This window comes from Aptenodytes forsteri, unplaced genomic scaffold, assembly GCF_000699145.1.
Source record: "Aptenodytes forsteri isolate BGI_AS27 unplaced genomic scaffold, ASM69914v1 Scaffold2, whole genome shotgun sequence".
Taxonomy (NCBI): Eukaryota; Metazoa; Chordata; class Aves; order Sphenisciformes; family Spheniscidae; genus Aptenodytes; species Aptenodytes forsteri.
This window is the reverse complement of record NW_008795695.1, coordinates 17,322,123-17,341,925: the sequence shown is the minus strand read 5'-3', so window position 1 is coordinate 17,341,925 and position 19,803 is coordinate 17,322,123. Positions and strand designations below refer to the sequence as shown.

The following is a 19,803-nucleotide window of genomic DNA, read 5'->3' as shown; positions in this document are numbered from 1 at the left end:
TTGTGGGGTTTTTTTAGGGTGATATCTACATCAAGTGACCGAGGTTTCAATGAAAGTAGTTCACTTATTAGTACAAGAGCCACAACCACAAGTATCAAAACTCTGCAACTTACCTTCCATCTGAAGTGCCAACAACAGCTGGGGAAAACTTCAGTTGATACAAAAATGTTTGTTTGGGCCTAAGAGTGAAAGCCTTTTGTCCACAAAGTGACTGATTCTCCAGCACCACACTCAGCTGGAGAATTTTATCTGCAGGATTAGTGATGGGAATACGAATTCCAATAGTATCCTAGAAAAAAACCACAAAATGAATTATGAGCCATTACACATAAAAGATCTTTCTCAAACAAGTGTAAGATGATTACTCATGATTTACACTTATGCAAACACAGGCTGCACCTTTGTTTGATGCGTGAACTAACCTAAAAAAGAGAAGTTGCAGCAAGAGGCATTTCAGCCAATCTTCAAATTGTAAACTCTTTAATCCCATAAATAAGGAAAAGTTCAAGTCTTCCTGGCCAGTCTGCATTCTAACAAGCTGCTTCACCTTCCAAGATACGGCTGAGGCTTGCCAAAATACACCTTACAGGCAGATCTGCTGTAGTCCCAACCAGGTAAACCCTCCAAGCCATCTCCCAACAGCCACGCACAGACAGTTGAAAACGTCCACTTTGCAAGCTGGCAAATGATTTAGGCTGAATTCTGCAGGATCTGTTCCTCTTAAATTTTAAGTTACATCATAATACTTGACATTAAAACAACACCACCTCAATAAACATTCCCTCTCTCGTTCCTTTTTGCCATTTCTCTTACTAGTTGTCTCCATATCTTTCTGTTTAAAGTCTATGAACGCTTCAGGCAAGGACCATTTTCTCTTGACCATCTGGAAAACATAGCTACTATTAAAGACGCATATTAAATTCCAGTTACTATAATAAAAGGGAGCCAACCTATGGCCTGATTAGATAAATATGCATACTTTACACATGGAACACCTTTGAGATGAGCAGGAATTGGGCACAGGCACCTCACTCTGCACAGCTCCTACACTGCATTCTTGAGCAGTCACAGTGTTCCAGTGACCCCCTTCTTCACCGTAAGGTTAAAAATAGTGTAAATCCATCCTATGTACCCTATGCGTGTAAATATCAATACACTTTATGAAACGAAAGACTTTAAACAGACAGGAAGGAATATATTAATGAAGTCCACCATCACAGTTCAAGATGCATACCTGCAGTTTAAAATACATATGTTCCATTCATATGTGTTCATCTATATAAAATATGCAAAATCCAAAAACAAATGTGTATTTATTTTTCTCTGTTATTATATTTATCTCTATCCCTATTTTGGTCTCTTTCCTTTGCTCTAACCAAGCAGTTTATTTAATGCAGGTGGTTTTTTTTTACAAATGGTGAGTTTGTTCTCACAACCAAAATTTTCCCTATCTTTTTTTTGCTTTTTTGTGAAAAGTAAATAATTCAAATTGCAATATGAAAGGAGAAAAAGATAAAATATCTATTAAAATTAATAATACACTAAAAACTGAACATGAAATACTTTACAACCCCACACACAGCTGCCTCACTCTGGTTTAAGCCTGCCTATGATTTGGTAAATTTCTATATATTTATATTTATAGAAAATGACTACTGGAACACACATAAAACACATTTAATGTTCTACAGATGGCAAGATTACACCAACAATTTAAATCATTCAAGTGCCTTGCATCAGTAAGATGGGATTTAAATTTGCCATGAAATATTTTAAAGCTCAGATTAATACTTTTTACTGGTGTAAACAAATTTCTAAATCTATCTACCATTTTATTGCTAAAGGCTTCATAACAATTTTATAGTAAAACACCTACATGCTGTGTTGAAGAAATACTTTTACAGTCAAAAGGAAATATTGGACTGCTTATTTAGGAAAAAAGCTGCAACTATCAAAGAAACCTTTGTCATCTTGTACACAAAGGAGATTTTATATTGCCAACATTAGCTTAATGTAAAAGAGTGTTCTCTTGCCAGTATAAAATTAATACCTAGGATTATGTATTTCCCTGGAATTTCCCAGGAATTTTCCCTGGAATTTTCAAAGATCTGCTACTTCATAGATGGTAATAAGAGCAGATGTATATTTATCAACAGAATGTATATATATTGTACATTTCTAGGCCTTAATGGATTGTTATGGAGACATAGTACTAGGATAAATAACAAAATGCCCATGCAATTGCTAAGAGTATTATTTTTCCTGAAAGTACCATTTTATCAGAAAGAATGCAAAGGAGTAACATCATAGGCAAGTTCTAAACACATTTATAGTCATTAATTTAGATCCACATTTCAGTTGTGGTTTTTTATAAACATTTTGACAGGGGAAGAATGTAAAAGTTGAAAAAAGAAGAGAACTAATCTCATTCCTCAAACTGTTTCTTGTATCAAGACTGCCAGTGCCCAAGATATAGCCATTCTGGTGCAATATATCATGTTTTTATTCCTTTAGAACTTGCTGTGATCCACTTCTTGTCCACTGGAGGTCATTTAAAATAATCTAACATAAGGTAATATAAAATAAAATGAAATGTAAATATGATATAACATTTATTCTCTGTGGAACTTGAAAAAACAATTGACTGCTTACACTTTAACCTACGCTAATAGCCTGAGCCTATGTATAGGTGTACTACTCTGTTATCTAGATTTTGCTTCAAAAGATGGTCACCATCATCAATTGTTCTTTTGTGATATTATACTTTGAAATTTTTATTTGCTGAACTATTTTCCTGACATATTTTATACCAAAGATTTTCTCACCATCCCATTCTCTACATCCTTCTTTTAGCAACTGGACCTACAGGATTTAAGTCCATAATATGTAATTTTACATTTTATTAATGTACACACTGCACTGAACGATCAACTAATCCTCCTCTAACTTCAACAAGGTAGGTTACAGGAAGATGGACACATTCTAAAATTACTGTGCATAACACTTCTCTGTGTTCAAACTTCAGTAATAATCCTATTTTAACCATCATCAGGTGTCAATGAAAGCGCTATCTGGCCAAAGTTTCTAAAAGACTAACTACACTTCTTAATGCTTTACAACAATTGTTTTCAATTAAAATCCAGTTTCATTAAGGAAATGACATTCACTCCGCATGTGTTTGCAGCTTTTCCAGTCCATGGACCTTGAGGAGAAAGCATTTGTATTTGCTCCCGAGTTTGCCAGGCTATTGCTATAGAAGCAAATTTTCAAGTCACGTAAGTGGTAAGAAATTTATTTTGATAGGCCTGGTGAAATAACGCAGCAGAAATTCTTCCCTTTGTAGGTCCTTGTCCAAATCATAGTTCTTCTAGACTGACAAGTAACAAGTGCCTTCTTTCTCTGTGCCGCACCTCATGACAAGCAGGAATGTTGCTTACTCAAAGATTGAACTTGCAATGGTGGCAATGTTCTTAAAAAAATAGATCTTGGCCTTCTATCTTCCGTAGGCTCAAAATGATCAGGCTTTCAACGTCACCATCAGTGTGTTTATATGTCAGAAGTAGTTAAGCTAGAGTCTCCTGTTGTATCCTTATTATTTTTCACTTCCGTTTCTTGGAACAAAAGAGGCTCGAGTGAGTTGGTCAGCAGAGTTGATGACAGAGTTTCAGGGCCATGCTGAACATAGTTCAGCCCAGTTTGGTCAAATTAGTTTTAGAAATCAGAGCCGGCTGTTGAACTGCTTGATGCAACGTGCCTCCAACACACACCTTACCTCACCACTTCTCCTCTCCACACACACTTCTAATCCAGACCCACATGTCCACACTCAGCTGGGCCTTTCTCGCATTGATCATTCAGACACATGGAAGTCCTAACCTCTTATGTCTTGAGGGGGTGAGTCCTTCCAGCTTCCTAGTCACTCGTAAGTTAATGGAGCAGATCTTTGTGAAGTGAACCACCTCCCTCTCACCGTACAAGCTTTTTTTTTTTTCCCTCTCTGTGATGTAAACTAATTGCCACGATAACCCTCTCCTTTCCATGTAGGGTTATGATGACAGAGAATCACAGAATTGCCATTATCTTGATACTGTATTTTCCCATTTTACTTGGCATATTTTGCCTTACAAAATATCAGCTTGCAAAAAGGCACCAACTGTTCATCAACTGTTAAGTCTTTATCAGAACAGCAAATTGAACTACTCAAAACCTAGGACTAAACACTTTAAGCAAATTATATATTTGTAAAACTTGCTTAGTAAGGAATCCATTCTTATCACTATTACAGTACAAGAAACTAACTGGAAGAAAAAATGCGCACAGGACATTTAATATCAGAGGCTAATAGTGCAATGAGCTTCAGGTGTAAATTTACATATAAATTTACATATAAAAATCATACTGAATTGAACTTCTTTTAGCTGAAATGTGCATTAGTGCCTAAGTAATAATGCCCTAAGACAGAACACAGAGATGATTAGTTCATAAGTTATTACAATAATTCTAAGCTCACCGACTAAAAAATACTACACTGTTAACCTCCTAATAGGGACTAGATATTGTACCAAGCAAACAAACTGGTAAAACAATGTTTTGCAATAGAAGATGGCTAAAAATGTCTTTCTGAAATTGAAGGAAAGGAGGGGACTGCAAAAGCATTATATTCTGTGAGTGAAGCTATCTATGATGTCCTCAGCTCCACCAAAAGAAATCATGCACAGAGAAACCCACACCAAAGTGATATTACAATAATTTGTAACACATACAGGAAAAGTTAATGAACTAAATAATATGCACGTATTTGAACTTCCATGCACCCCAGTTTTGCCCATCTGTATAACGTAAGAGGTTTGGTATAGATAGATAGATAGATAGATAGAAGAAGTTGTAGCAAAGACGAGTTGAATTACAAAAGAAATGCTATATTAAGATAATTATAAAAAACATACCTGACAAGTGGATACAGACTGACTCAAAGTCAAGTTAATATCCCAAATTCTCATAACTGAGAAGTAATAACTATGCTTACATCTTAATGAATATTCCTTTGCATATGAAATCAAGGCTACCTCTGAGTCCACGTAGACTGAAGCTCAATAATTCTACATCCTCCTGAGACCACAGGCAGATTTCCTTTTCAGATCCAGCAGTGTGAGATGAAGAAATTACCAATTACAGCTACTTTTTGCCAGCCTCTGTACTGAAGGTTGGCACTTCCAGTGATCAGCTCAGTTGCCTAAGCCACCGTGTACAGTAACCTGGCTTATCAAAGCTGAATCAGGTTAGAGAGCACCAGTGAAAAAATGTAATAGTAGATTAATCTTTTCCATTACCACAGCCAATCTGGAAGGAGATATCTGCCACTGCATTGATGTAACAAAGGACCAAATTAATCTTCAGAGGATTTCACAGGAAAATCATTTACATCTACTTTGTCAACATTTTTGGAAAGCATGACTCAGCAACTGACAGATTGCAATACAGCTCCTGTTCATCATTCTTATAAGTCACTTTGCTGTGCAGATACATGTAATATAGGAGGTGCCAATGATGGAAAACATAGTTTGAATCAAATCAATAGATGTATTTACAGTCCTTGTTCAACAGGACTATTTTGGATGACTGACACTTCAGTAAATCCAGGCTGCATCTCTCACAAAGAGACATTTCTCTTTTTTTCAGAATGTCCTATCTCCTTCGTAGACTGTCATATCCACAATGCCAGAACAAAATACTTGTCAGTATCACTCAATAAAAGCACTAGAAAGTGCAACATTTCTAAGTTAGAAACGTACTGCTCTTAGATAATGAAGTCAAGAGAGCTATTGGTTACTACTGCATTTTCAGAGAGTCAGTTATGTCTCATGGAAAGGTAATATGCAATTCTTCTTCAAGCATGTCATGACACAGAGGTACTTGCCCAAAATCAGCCTCAGAATAGTGACAATCGCCATTTGTAACCAGTCCTTTCTTTCAGGGAAGTCAAGGAGGTGTAGAATATAGGATACTTTCAGTTTCCAAATAGCTTCTGATATATCAGGTAGACAATTAGCAAAACCTGTCTTTTCCAATCATGTCTCAGATCTAGACTAAATCTTAACCACAGAGATCTTTGTGAATGTCAGTCAGGTTAAGTATTTAAGCAAATCTTTGTCACTCTCTTATTTACCAAAGAAGTGCACTATTATCCCCGGACTTTGAATGTATACAGAACTACAAAGTTTATTTCCTGAGGTAATTGTATCTACTTATATAATGCTACAACAAACAGTTAGCTGCAATTATTTTCTGCTGGTCTCACTGATTTGTTTTCAAGTGATATATGAAGTTACAATAGTGCCATAAATTCAAAATTCCAGTAGATTAGAACAGACTTTGGAAGGCTTGGTGAGTGCTGATGATTTCTGCATATTCATAACGAGGTTAGCGACTGAAACGAACAGAATTACTTCCAGGAACTTATTCTAATAGCATTTAATTTACCCTATTAGACATTGAAACTGATACTTGGGCATACTGTCCTGGATTGAAAATTTGATGTGGTGAGGTTAGAAAGCTCCCTCTGGCATGAAACTACAAACATGATAAAGACTACGTCAGTGAAATGCTGAGGTATCAGCTTGCTCAGAACTGATCAGGAAAAGGCAGTGACCAGCACTGCCTGTATTCCAGTGCTTCCAAGACTTTCAGAAATACTTGGTAAAAATAAACTTACAACCACCTATCAGAACCTAATGCTACTACGGTAGAATAGCAGTAATGACTAATTATTACAATACTTCCATCAACTTTAATGACTCCCGCTACACATGTGGAAGCAAATATTCTACCATGTGCCTCTACTCCCAGCCCATGCTGTATGAGCTAACTAAAAGTACTTCTTTACTTTTTAAAACTAGTAACCAACTCTGATAATATTTCATTTTATTTAATTTTTATGACCATACTAATGAGATAATTTACATCTCAGCTACACCACCTACCATCGAGTTACTCAATCAGCGGAGGTAAAATGCTAATTAATTTGACTGTCTTAGGTCTTGCACCTACTGTAACTCTCTTATTCTGTAGGTCTGAAAAGAGATTTTTAAGGAAGCACATTTCTTTGCAATTTAAAAGACTGATACAATAATTATCATTGGCACAAAACATATAGAGGTCGAGATAATTCTAGAACAAAACTGAAATTGTCAGGGTTTGTACTGAGAATAACTTTTCCTCCTGAATTTTCCAAGAGTAGAAAACTACAAATAAGTTCATATTGACAGGTAAAATGCCTTGGTGTCGTTGTTTAACCCCAGCCGGCAACTAAGCCCCACACAGCTGCTCACTCACTCCCTTCACAGTGGGATGGGGGAGAGAATTGGAAGGGTAAAAGTGAGAAAACTCGTGGGTTGAAATAAAGACAGTTTAATAGGTAAAACAAAAGCCGCGCACGCAAGCAAAGCAAAACAAGGAATTCAAAAATTTCTTTACTGAAAGAGTGGTTAAACATTGGAACAGGCTGCCCAGGGAAGTGGTTGAGTCCCCCTCCCTGGAGGTATTTAAAAGACGAGTAGATGAGGCACTTAGGGACATGGTTTAGTGAGCATGGTGGTGTTGGGTTGATGGTTGGACTCGATGATCTTAGAGGTTTTTGAATTCATTCACTACTTCCCATTGGCAGGCAGGTGTTCAGCCATCTCCAGGAAAGCAGAGCTCCATCACGTGTAACAGTGACTTGGGAAGACAAACGCCATCACTCTGAACGTCACCCCCTTCCTATTTCTTCTTCCCCCAGCTTTATATGCTGAGCATGACGTCATATGGTATGGAATATCCTCTTGGCCAGTTGGGGTCAGCTGTCCCAGCTGTGTCCCCTCCCAAAGTCTTGTGCACCCCCAGCCTACTGGCTGGTGGGGTGGTGTGAGAAGCAGAAAAGGCCTTGACTCTGTGTCAGCACTGCTCAGCAATAATGAAAACATCCCTGTGTTATCAACACTGTTTTCATCACAAATCCAACACACAGCCCCATACTAGCTACTATGAAGAAAATTACCTCTGTCCCAGCCAAAACCAGCATACTTGGATAAAAACCTTCCTCTCCCAAATCCTAGACACTTGGTTTTTTAAATCCAACTTTTATTTTTGGCATATCTCTGCAGTCCCAGGAGCCAGAGAGTATCAGTATTATAATGCAAAGAGAACTTCTTAAATGTTCATAGCTTTTCTGAAAACAGAAATATATGTGAATCTGAAGGAATAGTCTCTATAAGAGTTATCCAGTTCTATGCCTTACTATGACTTAAAAGGTCAGATAAACTTTAAAAAGAAAACATCCTCATTGTTAGTTGTTGCTCCAAGCAAAGTTAACTTTTAAGTCCTTGAAGTTTGCTCACAGATTATTGTCTCACATACAACAAATAATGCATTATTAATTTTGTCTTCCGTACGTGACATACTAGAGGTATATCTAGCAATGTGTCCCACATGTTCCCTTAGTATTTACTCTAAAAAAGTAATACAAATTCACTATATCACAAGCAATGTTTATTAATAATATTAACATCAAAATATATATCATGATTGACTGATATCTGTTACTAGAACCTCTGAAAGAGCTAAAATTAGAGCAGTCTGAACCAAGGTCCACCCTTGCACTTCTCTAGATCTCTCTATGCAGTCAGACTAGTTCTGCTGTCACCCAGAAAGCAGCCTCTCCCTCTGTATGGCATAGTATGGGAAAGACGTGAAAGAAAGTGTTTTATTAAAGAACCATGGATTTATGAGTAAGAACATAAAGCCCTTTAAATCCTGATCTCTCCATATTCCTGTGTGCTCAGTTTTGAGTACCTGGCAGATGATCTTGTGAGGGAAAGGACTGCTATTACAATCACCTGAAATATACTTTTTTTGGCATATCCATGTATCTGGCCATGAGCCATTATTTCATCCTTTATCTTTTTTTATAGAGTAAAAGGTATCCTCTTGAGATTTCAATTTTAAAACTTGGGTAAATATCAATGAGGTGTTTCTCAATTGTTATATTCACCCTACAGTCACCATCTGCTGTGTATGGATCACACAGACAGTTGCATTCATTTTTCTAGAGACTGCCAAAAATGAGGAGGTTTGAAGGTTGGAAAGAGCTGGAACCAGTAATGGAAACACCCTGCCTATTCTTAGATCTGCATGTAAACATCTTGCTAAGTGTGAAGACTGTGACAATGATCTTTTAAAATCACCACTGAAGAGTGCAGAAGCAGTGCATTAGTGGCACGGATCTGGGAGCCATTACAAATGGCAACAGTGGCCCAAGTTTCAAGTCAGCAAGAACAACTCCTGTGGAAGTGGGGGCAGGCAGCATATGTTTCAGAGTTACATCACCAACTTTTGAGTACTCATGTGGCTCTCAGGGACTTGAGAGAGAGAAAGAGAAAGATGTGGCAGAGAATAGACAAAACTATTGTCTCTGCACTTACGTGGAAACCAAACTCAATCCCTTCCAGCCATTTGGTTTTATTAAAGCATAAACTAATAATTCACTGTTCAAAACAGACCTTCCCCTCTGGCTTATCTCCTGCTGTACAGATCCTGCTTAGAGCTCACATATTAGACACTTCCTCTCAAGACAGCCAATACTATTTTTCAAATATATGGATGGATTAGAAAGTCTCTTGACTCAGTGAACCAGCAATATACACTTAGAATTTTCTCCATTAAATAGACAACTGCTAAAGAGTAAGTGTGCTCAAAGCAATAACTGCCAGCCTTTTAGACATTTTACATAAAAACTTAAGAATCGGCTTACTACTTGACCTCTACATACAACCTGAATAAATCCATTAGAATATTTGCAAGGCAAAGTAACTGTTACAGTCCATTTTTCTAAACAATCTGAGATAATGGACCTGAATTTATCAGCCTAAATTCAGCCTCTGTACTACTGTTCCCCATTGGGAAACCCACAGTAAAGACCAAAGTAAAATACAGTAACCAAAAAATATTTTTTTAAAATTGTAAATTGTTACAATGTTGTCAATGGCTGAAGAGACTTAATAATTACCAGTTGGTAAAATTAAAAAATATGGTTGTTTTCTCTGCATTTAGAACTAAAAATATCTGCAAATGTACAAACTACTCATAATAACTGGAAGTCTTACTTAATTAATGAAAATTCATGAACAAATTGTAATTTGGCTTTTAAAAGCTTCCTGCTTTCTCAGATGGTTCCTTTGAACTGTGAAAATTCTTTGTAAAGTATCCTTTCTAAATCCCAGAGAAATATATAAATGAATAATTGAGTCCACGTTCTCTCTCTCTTTCCATGTGAAATGAGTAAGGCTAATTTTTACTGCACACTTCTCTCAAACAACTTTAGCTGGAATTTGTTCAATAGAAATATCTGCTGCAGGGAACCAATTCGTCTGACTTTTACGTTACTTTTATACAAATAGTTCTGGAGTTTAAACTACAATGTAGTCTCTGTGCTCACCAAGACTTTACCTTCTCTTTAGTCTTCTAAGATTTCAGTTGCAATGATTTTCATATACCTTTATACCAGGAATTGAAATCAAGCAGCAAATTCTTTTAAAAAAGGCTGAAGAACAGTCTTCAGACAGTAACAGACACTGGTCCCTCCTTTCTAGTGAGGATGATGATTAAGCAAGTGCCAGAGATACATTCTCATATTGTCACAATTACATAGTTATTCCTTACTCTGATTCAAATAGAAGAGGAAAGACCTGGATTCTTTTTTCAATAGGCCAAACCATCTAAAATACGTAGGGTTTTAGCCTAAAGTAAAAATGTCAACTAAAATTGTATAACTTAAAGCAAGTAATTCCTGAGTTAACGGCATTTTACAAACTTCAACACAGCATCTGTTTTCAAATCAAATCTGTAATCAACTAGTTTTATGTACTTACTTGAAGTTCCTGATTCAGATGTTGTTTGAGAATGTTTGTATGTGTGGATAAAGTTGTTGCTCATTGTAATGATGCCATTTAATTATCATTTGCTGTTTCAGAAGCTGTGCATACTATCCATAGAAATCCAGCAAAAAAGAACAGCTAGCTGCTTCAACCCATGTTCTAGAGATGCACGACTATAAAATAGTATTTGAATTTCACTCCAGCATTTTTAAATAGTATTCTGATCACGGGAACACAGCAATACTACTTTGGAGAAGCAGGGATATTGCTACATTTTGTGAGAGCAGTAGTACCCCTGCCATCTTAGTCTTAAGTAAAAGATACAGCTTCCTGTTATATAGATGGACAAACTTCACAGGAATGGAATGAATAATAAAGATCCCTTCTTCCTTTTTTTTCCTATTACACAAGGAAAGCAGTGAGTTCTCACTACTCACTAATTCACATTAATCACTGAGGGGAGAACAAGCGGCAGTACCACCAATTTTCTTGGCCACTCAGAAAAATGGCAGGACAGGTTTAAAGGTTATACTTCTGCAGAAAAATTCACAGATCATCACTTGTAAGAGCTTCCAAACATAGTCTGAAAATTTATACTTAAGTTAACTACATTTTTGGAGGAATTCTCACTGTTCTCTTTTAGGTTCCTCACATTGTTATTTAAAAAAAAAACCCAACACAAACCCCACCCCTACAGAGTGTACATACAACCGTGTTTTGTCTTGAGCTAAAAATCTAACACAAGTTCCACTGATTAAAAAGACAATCATTACAGAGTTATATCCAGGGAACACAGTTCAAACATTAAGTTTTCCTTTCAGTGACGTTACTTTAATAGCTAATTCATTAAGCGATAAAATCTGTACTCCAGGTACCATCAGTGAGCAAATTTTTTAAAAATAACTTTTTCTGTGGACTTGCTGTGTTTAATAATTGAGCAAAAACACCTCTTCTTTTGATTCAAAAGCCACAGGGCTAGCAACAGCAGTTATGGATTAAGTGACATAGTAGTTTAATTATACAAGGCTACTCTCTTTCTTCACTTGACAGTTATTTTTCATATATATGACCACTCATCTAGCATAGATGAAACACCCCTCTATTTACTTGGTTTAGATTTAACCTTACATTTTTGTTCAATGGCAGTTAGTGACAGCTCAGCTGTCATTTTGTGATCTACATTAGCTCCCTGCTGTTGTATCACAGAACTGATTCGTGCATCTGTAGGGAAGAGAGGAGGGGGTTAGCAGCTGCTATATATTTATCAAAAATTTTCACTCACATTCTAATATGTCTAATTTACCCCCCTCCTTTTGATAACTCCTTTTTTTTTTTTTTTAAATGGGCTATACAAATATGTTCTGGTCTGAATTATTTGCCAAACTGCTTTTAGTTAGAGTGATTAATAATTACCACCTTTCCAAATTTGTTTTTCTTCCACAAACCATGTTGCCATGGTTCTTTTAGAGAATGTTACTTTTTATGCTCCAATTGTTATGAAAGCATATTCTAAAAATTGGTCTTAGTGCATGATTCATAACTTCAGGTTACTCAAGTTCTGAGAACATGATCAAAGTATCAGCCATGTATAACAATGTTCAGGTTACAGTTTAGCTTAGGATTTATGAAAAATTAATGTACCACAGCTATGAAAACAATGTGTCACTGTCTTCAACTGCCAAGTTACATAATTACAACATATTTTTAATTATATGCTTTTTACTTTTAATTAAATAAATAATGGAAAAATTAATAAAGGAGACACTGACATAAAATTTAAATCCTAAGTTGGATCTACTTTAACACTGGCTGTATTTGTAACAAGCTCTCTACATTTTACTTGTCTATTGACATAATGCAGTTCCCACAAAATGCAAACTCCTGGTAGAATAAACATGACGCAGTCTTTTTTGACAGGAAGAGTTACATAGATTTGGGTGCTATGATCTATCTATATTAGCATGTAGCAAGACACAAAAGGAGTAGACACGTAGAGCAAAACAGTTGGTGGTGAGGACCCAGCATCCACACAGTACGAGCGCCCGTGAATGTTTTGCTTATGAGTAGTTCTATTTCACTCCCATGAACTTAAACACCCATTAATGGTTGAAGAACATTAGACAAGCACCTAGAAAATATTCTCCAGTTAAGTTACACCCAAAAGAGATGCATTTCATGCTCTCCAGGACTGCTGTGTGCTATAAATGAAAGTGCAGTAAGTGGGGATGATCAGGAGAGATACCCAAAAAACACACTGTTGCTGTGAACTGAAAGGCTAACACAGATGCATCTTTCCTTGTGGGTTCCCCTCAAGTAATTAAACAAAAGAAGTAGAGGTGCCAGGGAAAAGGCATGATCTAGAGAAAATTAACACATTTTTTGTGCGACCTCTTACTGTTGTGGCTCTCTGTAAAACAGTTATGGATTTAGAACAGACTGACATCTCCCACAGATGGCTTCTACCTCTACAATCCCCAAAGCATGATTCCCAGGTGCTAAAGATCTGCCATGATTTTTGAGGGGAACCATTCCTTGAGCCAATATATCCTATGAGAAGAAAAACAGTTGGCAAGGGTGCTACTTCTGATCTACAGCTTATAAATCCACTGGAAGGCAAAATAATTTCTGGAGTTGGGTAAGAAGAGTTTGAGGAGTAGACCCAGCAGTAGGACTAGTAGGAATCCCATTCTGCTATACATCCTTCCTTCTCAGTCTACGATCTAAAGAAGAGAGTAGGATTTGGGGAAAGGGAAAGGATGTCCAATGGATGGCTCTTCCTCTCTCTATACAGTAGGCTACATTGTGCTAAGGTCAATCCAGTTCCAAACAGAACTGTTCCTTATCTGCTTCCTGACTTGTATTTCCAGATCTAGCTTATAAAAAGTGTGCTGCTTCTTGCTTCCTCTTAGAGTTGTAGAACAACTTAGCTATTGACAAATGAACAGCATTCTCGTGATCAACATAAATGATAGCTCCACATGCTAAATCACAGAATCTTTCTTGTGATCATATATAAAAAAAACCCACAGCCTGATTTTTAGAATTCATAATGAATTTGAAAGGCTGTCAGCTACTGATGAACAACAGTCTGATCTAGCCTGTGCTATCTAGAAGTCGCTAACAGAGTAAAACCCACAGAACTACTGAAATATACTTTAGAATTATTTTTAAAGTAAAATATACATTTGAAAGTACACTTCTGCATCCTGTACCATCTCTACTGTTGCAGGTTTGTTTTCTTTGCCTTTGAGATTCATTAGACTGCCACAGGCTGGTCTGGACTTTTAAATGAAATAAAAATATTGTAAGGCTTTCATGAAAGGAAAAGGAAGTTCCTGGGCAGACAATGATCACAGAGGGTACTTTCTCCCTTTTTCCCTGAACTAGCTTTTAGCTGATCTCTTTTAATAGAGCTGACGATCTTTGTCAGGGTGCAATGCAACCTGAAATTTGCATTGGCGGAGAGGGAGGCCAAAGCTGACAAGTCTCCAAAATCAATCTCCCTTACATCACGCAGAACAAAAGAGAACTTAGAGGGATTTTTCAAAATGATAGAATAGGTAATGAGGCCTCACAAATCTGAAATTTCCTTACTGGAATTATTTCCAGCACAGTGCGATGGAAATGTTTATACAAGTAGCACAATTGATGGAGTTTTTCATTACTGTGGGGAAATGTTGTCTATAGGCCAGCAGTGCCAACTGCCAGAACTGGTTCTCAGGCTGGACTGAAAGGCAAAGGACACTGACAAAAGATAGATGTACTTAGAATTTAGATTGATTGCTTTCATTATGACAGCTGGCAAAAAACAGAGATTGAAGCTGGGCAGTGACTGATGAAGTTGTAAGGTAAGGCTGGAGGTGTTCATTATAAGCAGCAGTAGGATTGACTGGGTTATTTCAGTATTAACAATACTTTATAATATCCCTCCTCTGAAAATAGGCTTATCATCTAAGCACATCTAAGTACCCTGTTTACCACGCTTTAACAATCAAGGCGGGCAGGAATCCTTCACAGCTGGAATGCATCCTTACAACCTTTCCAGGCTTCACCAATTGATCTAATTTCTATTAATATACATGGGGCTTCGAAAATAAACCTGCATCTGGCTAATCCCCCTCCATTTCAATAAGGTTCTTCTCATTTCTGGAATGGTGATGAGTGGATTTCAGAGTGTTCAGGGCCTGGATTAGAAAAACATCCAGATCAGCAAGCTAAAGGGTTTACAGCATGAATCATTGCAACTGCTTATAACCCGGTTGATGTGTTCACTGCATGAGTATATTGTCTTGTTTCTCTCAGAGATGCAAGATATGGTTGTAGTCAAAACATTAGGTATTCAGGCAAAATAAAAAAATACGACTATTGTCAGAAGACACAAACTGTACATGGTTGACAGTACAATGAGATTTATCACAAGTACTCAATGTAAAAGCAGGAAGATAAGTTATTTTCATTTAATAGAAGGCTGCAAAATATACTTAACTGGTTATCATGTATTTCTTAAAGACCACTTATTAGATGAAATATATCAGGAATCTTGATTAATCCATCTATTTAATCAGAATATAACAATATAGACACATTCTTGATTAGAGGACTAGTTTCTCAAGATTTTTGAGCTATTCTGTGGACATTCTCAAGTGTGTGATATATATATATGTATAAAATGAATCACTCAAAGAAAATGCAAGCTGCATTTAAACTACATAGCTGTCCATTGAAAAATTCTTGCTTGTGGAAGATTCAGGATCTAGCCCCAAGCCTCTTCACAGTTCTGTATGTGAAACTATTACCACTATCTTGTACAATGTATAAAGATCTATGTTTCACGCAAATAAGCCAATGTATCACCCTTTTCTACAGTTGCATACATGTTTATAATAATTAATTTGTTTTTTAAGAATGCAAAGATGAACCCTAATTATTTAGAAGACAGTCAAAGTGATCTGAACACACAAAAGATGGAGACTACATATAGGAAAATTAAAGTACCATTATTCCACAAAATGAAACTTAGCTAAACCAGACACTCCTATGAGTTCAGGATCTTACTCACTGCTTAGTCTCATTGTCCTCCTTCTAATAGTTGGAATAAAGTTAGGAATAGGAGGGGGATCTACCTATAAAAACTAAAGCCTTCTCACACTGTACTTCACCTTACCAGCCCTTGCATTAGGAGCTATGGCTACGCTTAGGTCTTGGCCATTAGAATCTTCATTCCCATGCTGGGAAATAGTTATATTACTTCTTACAGTTTCCTGCATGTTGAGCAGATCAACATTATTTTTAACTCTATGAATATTTGCCATGGACACACTGGGCAGGAAAAGATGAGGAATTGAGGGAACCTCACATCAGAGTTACACACTTTTCTTCAAAGTAAAAGCTATACTCTTACTTGACAAATTAAATTCTTCTTCTACAAAAAGAAAAAAAGAAAAATCTCCTCTTTTGTTTAAGCGTTTTACAATCAGAGCTTCGCAATTCAATGTTCACTGCAATACTTCCTAACAGCAATTGCAGGTTATGAGTAAGACAGCTTGCTTGATTCTCGAGAGTGGGACAAATAATGAGGTCTTCCTAGCACCACTTTTAAGATTTCATTTAAATGGTTGGTATGGTCAAGTATTGGCATCAAGGAAGTTTGTCACAGATTGACTTTTGATAAAAGGAGCTGCTGTGCTATGAATCACTTTAAAAGGTCAATGGGATTTAGCAAATCTTGTTAGTTTTCACCTAATATTTTTAAATGTCATCGATGGAAAACTGATTTTTTTATGTTGCATTGGATTTTTTAAAGTAGTAAAATTTCTAAACTCAAGATATTGCTCAATTATCTCATCATTGCTTTGACTTATATCAACTGATAAGAAACCGAAAAGGCTAACTGGTAGAGCTAAGTTTTGAAAGCTTGGTTTTGATAGCCACACTTCAAAGTACATCAAGTGAAGCAGTTAGAAGACAAGCACTGCTAAAATCCAAATTATTTTCTTCCTTTCAATACGTTTGATCATTTTTTTTTCTTTTTGAAAGAAATACTTTTGGAGAAATACTACAATAGTAAAATATGAAGGTCCAAGTGGAAAACATAAACGAAGATGACTACCTTATCATACTCTTCATCTTGAAAGACAGATAATTCAGAACGGATATATAGAAGTCTACAAAATCATGAGTAACATGGAGAGACTGGATAGGGTTTAACTGTCCACTGACTCCTGTAATTTAAGAACTAGGGGGCATCAAATTAAAATAAAGAACACAGCTAAAAATAAAGGTAATGGTTCCTACACCAAGGTCAGTAAGCACTTCAAATTCAAAGTCAAAGGAGGTTATGGATACTAAATGTATACATAAGTTTAAGGACAGACCTGGCAGCTCAGCAAAAATGAACAGAAAACCCTTAAAAGCTGTGAAAGTACCATAGTATATGTACATACTCTTGCTTTTCCCTTGACATTTCCGACCACCCGTGGAGACAAGTCCAGGGTTCGTACCATAGGTTCAGACTGCTCTATTGAACTCTTTATAGGCTGTGCATAGAGAGTCCAGTGAGTTCAGAGGTTCAGAGAGTCCAGTGAGTTTCAGAGAGCCCAGAAAAAAATTTAGAGGAAGGACAACTGAACACTTACCCTTTTATGGCCTAAAAGACAAATATTGAGGCTGTGACTCTTCAGTGTTATGCAGAAATTATATGAGGGTCTGAACTTAGAACACTGCTTGCCATCTGTTTGCTAGACTTCCAAGTGATATATCTGCCTCACCAGAAAGTAAAAGTGTGGTTTATATGTGACTACTCTGCTTCATAATATTCCCATTCATTTTAAACTGATTTTAAATGTAATCTGAAATCGGGTACCAAACTGTCTAGGTTGGAAAAAACAAACAAACAAACACAAAACCCCCCAACCTTCCCCCCCCCCAAAAAAAAACTGGGGAGAAAAATGAGAAATAAACCTATCTTAAAGAAGGTCAGCTGTAAACTGAAGATACAAACTGTGATCCAGCCCTTGCTTGGAAATACAGGCATGTGGAATTACCATGACAAAACTTAAATGACAAAACTTAATACTAGTATTTGATTCTGCCATTTGCAAAATAGTGGCACCATGAATTTATCAAACACAGAAGATACCTTGAGTACTGATGATCTGGGAGAAGAGCTGAGAAGTGGAAGTGATTCACTGTCCCAAAAAGTCTGAATGTAACAATATAAAACAGTATTATCACTTGTATATTGACATTTAAAGCATTGTATCATGCCATGCAATCTGCGGAGGGCATTCTAGTGGCCACGGATAACGAAACACACACACACACCAAAAAGAGATGAAAATATTTTTATTATTCGAACATTGTATTGACATTTAAAGCATTGTATCATGCCATGCAATCTGCGGAGGGCATTCTAGTGGCCACATGGATAACGAAAAAATTAACCCTAATTCAATTTAGAGACAGATGTGTTTCAAAGTAGAAAAATTATTGGGTTTCTATGTTAAAAAAAACTAGGAAGAAAATATTATCTTTTAAAATTAAAAAGCCACTTCCTTCATTGTATTGACATTTAAAGCATTGTATCATGCCATGCAATCTGCGGAGGGCATTCTAGTGGCCACATGGATAACGAAAAAATTAACCCTAATTCAATTTAGAGACAGATGTGTTTCAAAGTAGAAAAATTATTGGGTTTCTATGTTAAAAAAAACTAGGAAGAAAATATTATCTTTTAAAATTAAAAAGCCACTTCCTTCAATTTATGAGTCAAATTCTGAGGTCTTTACTGAAATGTTTATTCATCCATTTCCCAGAAAGCCATACTATCTACTGAAGAGTAAGGACTACAATAGGATTTGAATCTAAACTTCCGGTTAGACTAAAGTTCTCATTTCAATGGAGCTACGTCTGGGACGAGATGGAAGCCAAACTTACTATTTACAGCTGGATGAACCAGTTTAAAAGTTAACGTCTTATCCTAATTTACAGTGATTCTGCTGCCAGCAAGCATGGATAACAGATGAAAAGATGAATTATAAGGAATCATCATCTTTTATTTATTGGAATTACCATTCTACTACTCTACATTTAGTAGACATTCTACTTGATCCAGAAAATGTATCCTTAGCACAGGATTAATCAATTAATATATAATATATATTAATTAATATATACACATGTGTGTGTATATATAATATACATATAAAGTTGAGAAAGTCCAAAAAAGAGTGTAATTCCATATTTTCCCTATTTTTTTGGCTGTTATTGGAGGGGGGGAAACAAAAATAGGTTTCCCTTGAAGAGGTGGCAAATTTCTGCGTACTGAAAAATGACATTTTCATCCAGCCAGAGAACCCCTTTCAAGCATTCTATTCAAATAAGGATATATCTTTTACTAATATAAAGTGATTAAACTAATTGAAATTAGATTAGAGCTTAAAAATAATGACTTTTTCAATATGGCACACTTATTCAATATTTTTATTTCCATTAAATAGCCTAATCATAATCTGATTTATGAGCAAAATACAAGCTTAAATGCTTTCAGCCATGACAAGCCGAAAGAGTTTTAACAAAACTTGAGCAGCATAAAACTGGGTTTGATCCATTTAACTATTCAACCTCCACTTTGAATTTTAGGTTGAGAGAAAGAACACATCCAAAAGTGATATGTAGTGAGATTGGTCTCATCAATGTAAAAATGCAAATTTATTATATTTCATTAAAAATGCGAGTTAAACCTCGCAAATTATCTCTAAGTGTTTAAGATATCTTTTCATACCTGCAGATAGCTTTTGAGACTGAAATTTTGAACCTTAAGGATGGTAAGACACAGAATTAACAGTGCAAACCAAAGATAAATGTAACTGGAAGATCCTGTGTTGTTCCAATT

At 36.2% G+C, this 19,803-nt stretch overlaps 1 protein-coding gene across 1 annotated transcript in view; it reads right to left on the bottom strand.

Moving 5' to 3' along the window:
• The window catches only part of CFAP47 (cilia and flagella associated protein 47), a 382,585-nt gene that overhangs the window by 103,298 nt on the left and 259,484 nt on the right, over positions 1 to 19,803 (bottom strand). The window contains 1 exon segment of the mRNA XM_019473044.1: positions 114 to 289. Within this exon segment, the coding sequence (XP_019328589.1) occupies positions 114 to 289 (176 nt within the window).